This window comes from Mytilus galloprovincialis, chromosome 1, assembly GCF_965363235.1.
Source record: "Mytilus galloprovincialis chromosome 1, xbMytGall1.hap1.1, whole genome shotgun sequence".
In the NCBI taxonomy this organism is placed as follows: Eukaryota; Metazoa; Mollusca; class Bivalvia; order Mytilida; family Mytilidae; genus Mytilus; species Mytilus galloprovincialis.
The window spans coordinates 57,748,275-57,762,424 of NC_134838.1; the positions used below are offsets into that span (position 1 = coordinate 57,748,275).

The 14,150-nt window shown below is 31.4% G+C and overlaps 1 protein-coding gene across 3 annotated transcripts in view; it reads left to right on the plus strand.

Moving 5' to 3' along the window:
• The window catches only part of LOC143079481 (inositol 1,4,5-trisphosphate-gated calcium channel ITPR1-like), a 283,048-nt gene that overhangs the window by 116,434 nt on the left and 152,464 nt on the right, over positions 1 to 14,150 (plus strand). For all 3 annotated transcript variants that reach the window (XM_076254840.1, XM_076254849.1, XM_076254857.1), the window contains exons 17-20: positions 3,166 to 3,285; positions 4,367 to 4,600; positions 7,370 to 7,465; positions 10,148 to 10,303. In XM_076254840.1, the coding sequence (XP_076110955.1) occupies positions 3,166 to 3,285; positions 4,367 to 4,600; positions 7,370 to 7,465; positions 10,148 to 10,303 (606 nt within the window). The remainder of the gene's footprint in view (positions 1 to 3,165; positions 3,286 to 4,366; positions 4,601 to 7,369; positions 7,466 to 10,147; positions 10,304 to 14,150) is intronic.

Consider the following 14,150-nt stretch of genomic DNA (forward strand, 5'->3'; position numbering starts at 1 on the left):
GGGTTTCTTCAACCGTCGGTTACCATATCTATATAAATAGGGTGCAAACATTAATCCACTATTCTAACTCTGATGAAGGTCCTTTTTGGACCAAAACCTGTCAGGCTATGAAGCATCACCAGGGGCTGTTAATTATGTGTATTGGTATATATATTATATTTTTATGCTTTTACGTAAAAGCTAAAAGTCCTAAAAATATTAAAGCGTTATATAAATTATTCAGTATTTTCCGCAATTACAGCATTTTTTATGTTTAAAGTACTTTGTACAATTCAAAAGAGAAAACCAATGTCCTTATTTATGTTCACGATCATAAAAGAAAAAAAAAATATGTTACACAGCAACAAATGACAGCCACTGAATTACAGGCTGTTGACTTGTGACAGACACATACATAATGTGGCGGGGTTAATTTTAGAAGACCTTTGCTTAAAAGTATACTTGATTTTCTCTATTCGTCTGTTTTTCCTTAGAAAACTTGTTTGTCACATGATCCCAGGAACTACATATCACAGCTATGTTATTTGGTAAAAGGCTTCATGTAAGGATGCTATAAATGTAGGATGGTCTTTTTCATTCATCAATTATTAACTTCCTCTTTAATAAATACTTACAGCAGAAGTATTTATGGTGAAATAAAGCTTAGAATTCAACTAGTTTGTTGTAGTGATGATAGGTTGAATGTTATTTGATTCAATTTAAGTTAGCCTTATATACATTATTACTACACGGCCTAGCCAAGATCAGATGTGCATTTCATATTGGGTCTATGTTATAGGCTTGTAAAGACAAGAAGATAAACTGTACATAAGTAATACATCTTTGAACTGAAGAAGAGAATGTAGGGCTTCACAATGAATATCAAATATCATTTATAGGTGTTACCGTTTTGAAAAAAAACACTAAAATACATGCTGAAAATGGGCAAAATTTCACGTTATGTTGTTTCATTTAAAATTTCGCTGTTTTTATCAATTGATAGTTAATAAGTGAACTTAATTTGAACTACATTATTGGTTCATTTCTATAGACAATTTATTCATCTTTCTTTTACTGTTTGTTGCAACAAAAAATCTTCAGCGGTTACAAAGTTATGATAAAAAGTTGAATACTATGTGCTTGTTATGCAAATTTGTACTTTTGTTTTTAGCTTGCTCAGTGTAATGATAAAAGAGAAAAATAAATCAAATTTATGCTATTATGTGTTTTGTTTTCTCTTCTAGTATATACATTATCAAAAACTACCTCATTTATCAAAATTGAAGTACCCTAGCTGGAGAAATATGCCATCAAAGTTGGATATACAAATAAAGTGAAAAAATGTCTTGTCCGTAGACATGCATTCCCTAGTAAACTGGAAGCATAATTACATTAATGTTGCATTGCTAAGTTCCTGTTCTTTTGTAGATATGAAAACACTACTAACATTTTTTTCTACCATCTATTAATAGAGGAAAAAATTCAAAAATATGTCAGAATGTCTTGTCCGTAGACACATGTCTTGTCCGTAGACATGTCTTTTTATCAATATTGCTTGGCTTTATGGGTCTTAATTAGTCCTATGTGTTGTTTAAACTTAGAAATATCTTATTTAAAATAAATAAATGGTAATTTAAGTGTTCTCAATTTTTGTAAAATTACTTTACAGGAGTGGATTTTAAAAAGTGTCAGATTATCAGTCATAAAAAGCATACCTTATTTTACTTCAATATTGTTTATTCCAGTTGCTGCATACCTTAAAAGATTAACTAAATCAAATGAAGAAAAAGTATTTCTCTCTCTCTAACTTTATCTTTTGCATTTCAGTATTAACAGCAGATGAGGAAGTGTCTACGGACAAGACACTTGTACATAACAAGTATTAAATTCAATTATTTGTCTGCTATGGAACTTAAATCTTATTTATAAGTGATGAAAGTTATCTATTCAAATTAAAACTCAGTATTTTCAACATAAATATAGTCACAATTAATTCTAACAGATTTTTTTTTTAACTGAAATTGTCTTGTCCGTAGACATTACCACAATATATTCGTATCCAATTTCCTCGAGTTCAGCCTAACTTGATAGGTAAAATGTATGTTATTTTTTCAAGAGAACACATTCAAATACGGTATGTCAAAATTGAGTTTTAATAATAGTTTGATTGTTTTAAACAGTCAGATATATGGATTTCAGTTAAAAGAATGTGTCTTCATTTTGGCTTAATCAATAAATTTTTGAGATATGTAAAGAATTATGGGTACATTTTTATATTTTCCAAAATTAAAAAACACCGCTTAAAACTTAATTAGTAACTTTTAATCTTAACTTTAACAATCATCTTTGAAAGCATTTAATTGAATATCAATAAAATGTCTTGTCCGTAGACATTATCAAAATGTATTTGTTTCCATTTTCCTCGAAGTTAAGCATCATTTGATAGATAAACCTGATAAAATGTATGTTTTTTCTTTCAAGATAACACTTTCAGCTATATCAAAATTAGGTTTTAATAATGCATTTCATTAAATATGAATACAATGTCTTGTCCGTAGACAAAACATATAAATTGTATTGCTAAGTTTGATTGTTTATTGTAAGAATATGCATCAAGTTATTTTAATGTTCTATACACCAAAAGAAAGGTTTTTTTTAGAAGTTTTGTTATTTATAGATAATTTTAGATGCAGTTTTATCAGATAAGATTAATGATCAAAGAAAGCTACTGTTGTTTGAAATAACTGTGAGTCAAACATGTTCTTGTTATTTTTTTTTCAATTAAAATGTTTGATATTCAATAGTTCTAAACATATTTTGTTGTCTTTGTCATTGACCAAAAATCTTTCACTGGTGACCATGTCTTGAAGGCAACCATTAAAGAAAATTATACAGTTTTTAAACACCATTTATTTAATAAAAATATTAAATATTTCCTTCAAAAACTGCATGGAATTATATAAATGCTTCCAGTGTTAGCCTAACGATGGCATTTTTTCATAATTTAAACCATTTTTGAACCAAAATATCAAAAGAGTTTTTCCCACAGGTGATACTCATTTTTGACTTCATGTGAAACACAAAATGCACATCTGATTGTGGCTAGGCCGACAACTCTATTGATGATAAATATGATTTATTTGAAGGTTTCTTTGACACTTAAGATGTTAAATTGTATTATTGCAGATTTTTAGATTACCTATATGTGTTATGTGTATCAAATGGATCAGCCATACCTGCCACTCAAGATCTGATTTGCAATTGTTTGCTAAGTGATGAAAACCAAGATATTCTAATTGAAACAAGGTATTTTTTATCAGTTATATTTTTAAATCAAATGCTTACAATGACAGGAGGATCATGTTTTTCATCTTGTCTTTTCAAGAATAACAATGGCAATCAATTTACTGGACAATTGGTTTATCTAATTAAGTAGCACTACGATCATTTTAAAATTCAACAAAATGAGTTATTAATATTAATACACTTTTATATCAAAAATGAAAACAACTCAATTATAAATTTTATGCGTCCATAGCGCTTCTCTGGATTTACCTGCATCAAGGAATGCTCAAAGCCAAATAGATGAAAGTCATGGGTGAATAAAACAGAAACAGTTTAAGAGCTGTACAATGTAAGAAGACCTAAAAAATAGCCAAATCCAACTAAGGCCGACTTTGGGAGTTAAAACCTTAATTTCTTATAAATTTCAAAATGTTTAAACACACAATTTTAGAAAGGTTTGTTAAAAATCAAGTCAGTAATAACTACTGAGCTGATGATACACTCGGGGACTGATAGTCTACCAGGAGATCAAATCTATCAGAATTGAAAAGTTGCCCGGTTAACAAGTTAACGTTATTTTGTATTCGATATTTGGTCATTTTAACTGGTTAAACGTTGAATGACAACACTAATTTATTGTTATATTATAATATATTCACAAAAGATACTTTCTGGAAATGTTATATAAATTCTCTCCATACACCAAGACTATTTTTTTCATTTCATTTTGTACTGGAAACAGAACAGATTATCTTAAATCAAATTATACCCATGAAACACCAATATAACACACATTAGTTGCATTTCTTAATCATTCCTCTCTTTCTGAAAACTGAATATCTTATGGGTCTTTGTGTTGCTGGGTTGCTTATCTATGGTTTTGCTGAGGTCAGCATACAAGCCTATAGAAAATTTGTAATTCATGGAACATTCAATTTTGTGGTTTACCTGTACCCACAAAATTGGTATCCAACGAATAACAATGAATCAACAGTACTCTGTAGAACCAAGGCTTTTTGATATGATTTATACCATATTGAGTACTTAGTAGAACCAGGGCTTTTCATATGATCTCATCTAAATGAGATGTGTTTGTATTCAGAATGGAGAAGACTCAGATGGAAGTAGAAATGGAGGTAGAGAATCCTGATGGTACAGCTGCATCAGAACCTATTGTTACAATAGAGGAAGTAGAGGAGGTGGTTCTTGTCTGGGAAGATGCTGATCATCATCAAAAACAAAAGAGCATTGAAGAGTTGGCAAAGTGTGTTACAGAACACCGTCATATGGCCGGTTTAGATTCACTAGAGGATGCTGGTATAATAGAATATTATAGGTGAGACAGGTCATGTATTTATAGTTAAGGTTTATCATCACACTGTTTTTAAGGTTGTTCACATATTGATCTACAATTTGTTTTAAATAAAACATAGTAAATCAGCTAAATCAAGAAGAAAGCAGGGCAATCATTTCTTAAAAATTCCTATGTAAAAATAGATATGAGTGATGAACATTTTACTCTAATTCAAGATCAATTTTAATCATAAGAATTAAAGCAGAGGTCTGCTTGTGACTGTAAAATTGATAGAACTGTGTACATAAAAACATTTTTCCATCACTTGGTGTCTGTCTTTAACTTTTACAAAATTAAAATCTACCAAGCAAAGTATAACAAAAGTTGGCAACAATCATCAGTGAGTTATCCCGTCCTGTAAAATGTGTTTGATGACTCTGCCTGCCAAACACATAGTTGATGCAACTAAAAATAAAGGTAAAATGCAAGATTTGTCTATTATCTTGAAAACCACTAAAGAGAAATTCTGACAGAAGCATAATGTTCAGACTGATGATATCCACCTAATGACTATACACAAAAAAACTAACAGACACCTTCTTGTAGAAGTTATTGCCTTCAAATGACAAATTTTACAAAATCTACAATTAAGTCTGCATGACTGTAATCGCCAGTTGACACCTGAGTAAAGTTATTGTCCAGGAATGATCCCCATTTTTATACCCCATTTATGGGCATTATGTTTTCTGGTCTGTGCTTCCGTTCGTCCGTTGGTTCGTCCATTGATTCGTCCATTCATCCGTCCGTCTGTCCCTCATCAGGTTAAAGTTTTTGACCAAGGTAGTTTTTGATGAAGCTGAAGTCCAATCAACTTGAAACTTTAGTACAGATGTTCCTTATGATATGATCTTTCTAATTTTAAAGCCAAATTAGACTTTTGACCCCAATTTCACAGTCCACTGAACATAGAAAATGAAAGTGCAAGTGTCAGGTTAAAGTTTTTGGTCAAGGTAGTTTTTTGTCTTACCTTGACCATGTTGACGGAGTCAAAAAGCGAGACATCTCATTTACTTGGAGATTATTAAGCCATGTAACTCAGTCATAGTTCATTGTCTTTGAATGTTTTGCATAACTTGTGTAAGATGTGAAGGTATTGCAATTTTGATTTCAACATTTGCATAATCAAAATTACAAAATTTCAAGTCCAATCAACTTGAAACTTAGTACACATGTTCCCTATGGTATGATCTTTCTAATTTTAATGCAAAATTAGATTTTTTTATGCAATTTCACAGTCCATTGAACATGCAAAATGATAGTGTGAATGGGGCATCCATGTACTATGGTCACATTCTTGTTTTCCTATAATCATGAAAACTTAATATATCAATAGATATTTTCTTTAGTTATGCCAACATGTCTGAAATGTTCAGATATCTCTTAATAGAGTTGTTCACCTTCAATAATATTTTTTACTAATAAGATGCAGGTGAGCATACTAGATTAGTATGTCTCCCTTTTAACAAAGGGACATTATTTGTCCATCTGACACTATAAAAATGAGGAACTGGATTGATTGCAGATGAGACAAATATTCATCAAAGTCAAATTGATGTAGATTTAACGGACTATAAGTCACCATGCATTCAGCCTTCAACAATAAGCAACACTGATACTGTATAATACATTTTAATGAAATGAAACCAGTAAACCAACAGCCTGATTTATGACAAAATGATAAATGAAATGTAATTTTATAATCAGAAGTCATAAACAATCTGGGAAAACCATGGCCTTGTACAATGCCAAAATAGAATTTTTAACATGATGTAGGATAAAAAATATTCATATCTGTGTTGGACAAAAGTGAGTTCCCACTCAAAAAATGTCCTATCATTTCAACTAAAATCGATAGTTTTCAAAAAAATATTACCAAGTAACTTGATGAGCGATTTTTATAATACAGATACCTGTTTTATTGTTTATTTGGTCATAATTTTCAAGGGGTTTGTTTTTATTATTTGATGGGATAAACACAAATGGAAATTTTGCAATTTTAATTTGGTTAGAATACATAGCAAACTTTTCAAGAATTATTTTTCTCAGTGTTCTACTCATCAGAAAATTAAAATAAGCATGAATAATATCATGGCCAAATAAACAATAAAACTTTAAACATTTCTTCATATTATGTAGATATAGGAAGATGTGGTATGAGTGCCAATGAGACAACTCTCCATCCTAATAACAATTTATAAAAGTAAACCATTATAGGTCAATGTACAGCCTTCAACACGGAGCCTTGGCTCACACCGAACAACAAGCTATAAAGGGCCCAAAATTACTGGTGTAAAACCATTCAAATGGGAAAACCAACGGTCTAATCTATATAAAAAAAATCAGAAAGAAGAAACACGTATAAATTACATAAATAAACGACAACTACTGTACATCAGATTCCTGACTTAGGACAGGTGCAAACATTTGCAGTGGGATTAAGCGTTTTAATGGTACCAAACCTTCTCCCTTTTTCTGAAACAATAGTATAACATCACATGGTATTTATTTGATATAAATCAGGCATGTAGTTATTTCTTAATATTTTTTTTTTAAATTATGATTTTGGTTCAAATAATAGGACATTTTTTGAGTGGGAACTCACTTTTTGTCCAACGAGTGTACATATTCCTAGTTATGTTTAATATCACGGTTCACTTAACATGGATTTGTGATAGGTCCCAGCAGAGGATGGTGTCTTATGGACAATTTTTTTTTTTTTCAAGTATTTTAAATTATTGGGTTTTTTTCCAGACACCAATTGGACCTTTTTTCTCACATGTGTTTAGAAAGGCAGTATCTGGCTATCAACAAACTTTCACCTCAACTACACATTGATCTTATTCTCAGGTAGGTTTCAATTAATGTAAACCGTATGTGAATTTCTTATAAAGAACAAACAAAACAACTCCTTTAAAAAGGAGGCGGTAGATACCAAAGTGATATTCAACTTCAAAAGTCAAAAACTAACTGACAAAATGTAACCAAAAAAAAAACAAAAAAAATTTATCAAATAGACAAACAAATCTGCAAAACACAACCTATAAAAGAGTCATAAAACCAAAGAAACAGGAACCCTATTTTTATATGACCACAAATAAATTTACGTTTGTATAATGCTATTATGTTATGGTGGTTGACAGCGGCAGAGTTGTGATCCATAAACACATTTGCTTTCTTTCTTTCTGAACATACAATAACTTTAAGTTTAAATGAATGGATCTCTATTTTATCAGAAGGTTCACTACCATAAAAGGAAGGTTGGGATTTATTTTGGGGGTTATATGGTACCAACAAATTAGGAATAAAGTGTAAAAAAAAAATGCCTTTTTTTTTAGCTTCCTGACAAACCTTGTGTGAGAGTGTATGGATCTCTCTGAAATTGTACCACAATGTTCCATATTACAAAGGGAAAGCTGGAATTGATTTTGGGGGGTAAATGTTCAGGAACTAGGTACAAAAAAGGGGCAAAAAACAAACATTTTTCGATTTTCCAGAAATCATTTGTGTTTAAGGGTATGGATCTCTCTGAAATTGTGCTACAATGTACAAGGTTCCATACCACAAAGGAAAGGCTGGAATTGAGTTTGGGGGTAATTGCCAAAAACATTTAGAAATAAGGGGCAAAAAAGGGTGTTGCCGTCGTTGTCGTTAGAAGATACTTTTGGTTTCCAGACAATTTCTTAAGAAAAAATGAATGAATCTCTATGAAATTTTACAAGAATGTTCAATGCCATAAAAAGAAGGTTGGGATTGATTTTGGGGGTTATGGTACCAAAAGTTTTGGAATGAGGGGGCCAAACAAGTATTTTTGTTCTCATTTATTTTGTGTTAGAAACCTATATAATGACAAAAATTTGATCACAACCAAATTTCAGACAGTATTAAGCTTTAATATTGTGTCCAAACTTGCCCCAATTGTTCAGTGTTTCACCTCTGCTGTCATATCAGGCTGCACTCAGTGAAGCATTTTATTAAGACCTTTTACCACATTTATTTTGTGTCAGAAACCTATAATGTCAAAAATTGATCACAATTCAAATAAAGACAGTGTCAAGCTTGAATATTGTGTTTAAACTTGCCCAAACTGTTCAGGGTCAACCTCTGTGGTCGTATCAGACTGGGATCAGCAATGCATTTTATTTAAATGGTAGAAAGTAGGTGAGGTTGAAGTTTTGTCTCTAATATTTTAAGGTCAACGTATAGTAAATGGGCTTATTCACATATTTTGGTGAAATTTTGGTTCCGTGGAACCTTTACAAACTTTTTATGACAAGATCTCTCCACCAGAATGCAGGGGGCATTCAGTATTTCCATTGTCTGTATGTATATCTGTACTTAAGTCAATACGCACATAAATTAGTTTCCTTTCTCTAATTTAAATTTGCCTGAACCAAATCTATAGTATGAAACTTGTACACAATGCTATTACCACCAAACACAGATCAAGTTCAAATATAAATTGCGTCACTTTCAACTTCTCCAGTTATGTACCTGTTATATAACAGAACAAATTGCTAAATTGCAGTTTCCACACTCCTTACTTAAGTTTACCTCAACCAAATGTTATGAAACTTATAGGGTGCATTTCTGTAAATATAGACAATGCAATTTTCATAGGAACTCCTTTTATGGCTAAAACTATACCACTTTTACTATGAAGTATCTAAAACAATTATATCCTAGAATGGAAAGTTCATATGTGAAATTTTAAAATTGTTTGTATATACATTGAACGACAAATATATGTGACGTATAAAATTTTCTGACGTCAGATGTAGATAGATGTTTTTGTTTTTTGTTCCTTTTAAAATTGTTACACGATGATGACTGCTGTACCCATATTTTGACTATTTTATTAATTATGTCTGTTTAGTTCAAGCATCATTGTAAATATACTGGAATTTGATGAGACTGTCATCAAAGTGAGAGGGTTAGCGCTATAAAACCAGGTTTAATCCACCATTTTCTACATTTGAAAATGCCTGTACCAAGTCAGGAATATGACAGTTCTTGTCCATTCGTTTTGATGTGTTTTGTTATTTGATTTTGCCATGTGATTATGGACTTTCCAATTAGATTTTCCTCTACGTTCAGTATTTTTGTGATTTTACTTTTTATGCACTACAATTTTTTTAAAGGTCAAAATTTAAGACTATGCCTGGCACATATTTTCAACATTAATATACCCTGAACTTCTTAGAGTTTAAACTTATACATTTGTACATAGAGTTCTGTATTGCCTCTTCTTTCACTTTGGTTCTTCCACAGATTTCAATTTGACCTAAATTCATGTGTATCTATACATTTAATGTGATATCTCTACGAGATGCAACATAGAAATCATATCTGGAAACTAGTAGGTAAACAAGACAATGAATAGTATATATCTCCCCAAAAGTTTTCTTATTTTCTTCACATACACAACAGCCAGTTAATTTTAAGTGTTGATATTAAATGTTTAATTTTTGGTTTCACACTGATTTTATATGCAAGATAAGAAAGTGACATCAATTTTAAATTCTTTTTCAGATGTATGTCAGATGATGTTTTACCATTTGATCTTCGAGCATCATTCTGTCGTTTGATGTTGCATATGCATGTTGACAGGGATCCTCAGGAAATCATAAAGCCAGTAAAATATGCAAGATTGTGGTCAGAAATTCCCACTGCCATTTCAATAGAAGAGTAAGTCATTGAAATTGTATGTATCTTCAATTGATTCTTTGAGACAATGTTAGCTGGATAAACTAAAGTTGAGGTTTGACTTCAAACTGTTGAATTTATAAGTCATTCATGGCATTTAGGAAGTTATATTGACTGTTTCACCCCTGACATTTACTTCATGAAATTTCTAACCTTTTTCTAAAAGCATTCAAGAACAATTTATAGAATGCAATGGATTAATATATTATAATCGAAAGAATTTTATTGACTTAAAACTTTACATTTCTCAGGAATTGGCAATTGTCTTGCTGGAAAGTTATTAAAATAACTTTGAATTTAATTTCTTTTTTTCGATATTAGTTCTGAGCTTGTTTAGGAGCCAGCTGAATCACGTCTCCAGGTTTGGAATTTTCTCACTGCATTGAAGACCCATTGGTGGCCTTTCGGCTGTTATCTGCTCTTTGGTCGGGTTGTTGTTCTTTGACACATTCCCCATTTCCATTCTCAATTTTATTCTTGTTCATCTTCATGAACAACTGTTGTTAATATTTATTTGATATGTGTTTCATATTTTTATTTAAAATTGAGTAATAACATATTTTTTGCTCGTCCAGCTGTCTGTCCTGCTTCAGGTTCAAGTTTTTGGTCGAGGTAGATTATTGATGAAGTTGAAGTCCAATCAATTTGAAACTTAGTAAACATGTTCCCATTTGATATAATCTATCTAACTTAATGCCAAATTAGAGATTTTATCCTATTTTCACAGTCCACTGAACATAGAGAATGATAGTGTGGCTGGTGCATCGGTGTACCTGGGACACATTCTTGTTTCATTTCATATACAAAAATTTAATTAATATTTTCAACTGACTGTAAAATTTCAATGATTGTTCATGATAATTTTAAATTCTAAACCTTTTGAACTTTTCACATACATTTTAATTATTTTTTGCAAAATCAACCCAATATACGATACTTCAATTTTTAGCCAAACTAGAACGCTTAGGGTTTCATTTATGAATTAGGATCTCATTTTAATAGAGCTTTAAACATGTTACTATCAGAATAAATCTGCAATAAAGAATTTATGTTTTCTCTCAAAGAAACTTAGGATATATCCTCATGGATAGGGTAAATTTTGCCTTGTAAAATACCATGTCATTGTGCTTTACAGAAGTTTTTACATCGGTCTGATCAGGACAGTTTTGTCCTGGTTAATATGAAATTCAGAAAGTATAATGAAAGTATTTGTCCACAGTAGTTAACAAGACATTAGACTGTTATTGTAGTGATATTATTGTCTGACTTTTGTTGAGGGCATTCAAACAGTGCATTTACAAACAATGCAAAAACAAAAATTTGGTTTGTACGTCTGGCAATGTTATGCAAATATTTTGTGTGATTAAATAATCATGCTCCTTGGAGCCACTTGTATACAAAATGTTATAAATGTGTAATTGGATCTTACCTTGTCCAATCATACTTAGTGTTAGAAAGAAGGTGAGATTTTAATGGACGAACACTGTAATATTTCTTTTGCTTTGAAACAATCAAATTAATATCGTCTGAAATTTTGGTATCACAATAAAATTTATATTGTCTTTAATGCATGATCTATAGGATATATGATGTCCTATAAGAGTTAACTGTATTAAATATTCTTATGATAAATTGTCATTCACATTAGCTTTTATTTACTTTCATGCTTTGTTTAGAATGAAAATTTTGCTTTATTAACTGTATGTTATTTGAGAAAGTTGTTTTGATATTAAGCTATATTCAGTGATTTACTGCAGAATATCTAGGATTAGATTTTAGTCTGACAATTGTGTTTTGTTAAATGATCTTTAATGAATTCATCTAAACAGTAAAGAATTAATACCAGTTTTTGTGGTGTTATCTTGTATAGGTATGATGTACATACAGCTAGCAGTGAGAAGTATGTAACTCCTTGACAAAATATTATTAGACATAGCATTTGATAAGTCTGCATGAGTCCATTGAGTTTATGAGCATGACTTAAGTTTGATTTACAGAATGTGGTGGTGTTAAACATGTTTGCAAGAGCTCAACCCTCCCCAACATTGGACAGTGGTGTAGAAGCTCAACATAAGAACAAATAGAAAAATAAGTTAAAAAAGATTTAACAACTTGCAAGAAATTTTGGTGAATTGTTTATATCTATTGACATGAGCTTCTTTTGATTTTTCTAAATTTTACATTTTACTTTTCTGAATTACATGGTTTTATTCATAAAAGAAAGTGGGATTTTCCAGTTTTCGGACACAAACTAAAAAATGCTTTCAGCAATTCTCATGAAACTTTGGTGAATTGTTTATATCTATTGATGTAAGCACCCTTTTGATTTTCATGAATTTATGATGTGACATTGAGAAGTAATTGAACTTTGATCTTTGAAAATGTGATGGAGTATCATGCGCTCATGATGCAGCTGTTTATTATATTTACTGTGACTTAAGTGTATCACTTTATATTCTAGTTTAGGTTTTCTGCTTGTTTCTTTTATATGTCAATTGATCTCTTGTGGAGAGTTGTCTCATTGTCAATCAATCCACATCTCCTCATTTTAAGCTCACCTGGCCTGAAGGGCCAAGTGAGCTTTTCCGATCACTTTGCGTCCGTCGTCGTCCGTCGTCCGTCGTCGTCCTACGTCGTTAACTTTTACAAAAATCTTCTCCTCTGAAACTACTGGGCCAAATTTAACCAAACTTGACCACAATCATCATTGGGGTATCTGGTATAAAAAATGTGTCCGGTGACCCGGCCAACTAACCAAGATGGCTGCCACGTCTAAAAATAGAACATAGGGGGTAAAATGCAGTTTTTGGCTTATAACTCAAAAACCAAAGCATTTAGAGCAAATCTGACTGGGGTAAAATTGTTTATCAGGTCAAGATCTATCTGCCCTGAAATTTTCGGATGAATCCGCCGGCGGGACAACCTGTTGTTGGGTTGCTGCCCCTGAATTGGTAATTTTAAGGAAATTTTGCTGTTTTAGCTCACCTTTCCTAAAAGGAAATGTGAGCTTTTGCCATCACTTGGTGTCCGTCGTCTTCGTCCGTCCGTCGTCGTCGTAAACTATTTCAAAGATCTTCTCCTCTGAAACTACTGAACCAATTCTAACCAAACTTCATCTGATTGATTCCTAGGGTATCTAGAATAAAGTTTGTGTTTTAATTAACATTTCATCAAAAAACATGGCCGCCATGGCTAAAAATAAAACATAGGGGTAAAATGCAGCTTTTGGCTTATAACTCAAAAACCAAAGCATTTAGAGCAAATCTGACAAGAGGTAAAATTGTTTATCAGGTCAAGATCTATCTGCCCTGAAATTTTCAGATGAATTGGACAACCCGTTGTTAGGTTGCTGCCCCTGAATTGGTAATTTTAAGGAAATTTTGCTGTTTTTGGTTATTATCTTGAATATTATTATAGATAGAGATAAACTGTAAACAGCAATAATGTTCAGCAAAGTAAGATTTACAAATAAGTCAACGTGACCGAAATGGTCAGTTGACCCCTTTAGGAGTTATTGTCCTTTATAGTCAATTTTTAACAATTTTCATAAAATTTGTAAATTTTTACTAACATTTTCCACTGAAACTAATGGGCCAAGTTCATTTTACATAGAGATAAATGTAAGCAGCATTAATGTTCAGTAAAGTAAGTGTACAAACACATCACCATCACCAAAACACAATTTTGTCATGAATCCATCTGCTTCCTTTGTTTAATATTCACATAGACCAAGGTGAGCGACACAGGCTCTTTAGAGGCTCTAGTTATATTGACTCATCAGATCCACACAAAAAAAAAAAAATACAACTAACAAAATGAGAAGACTCAA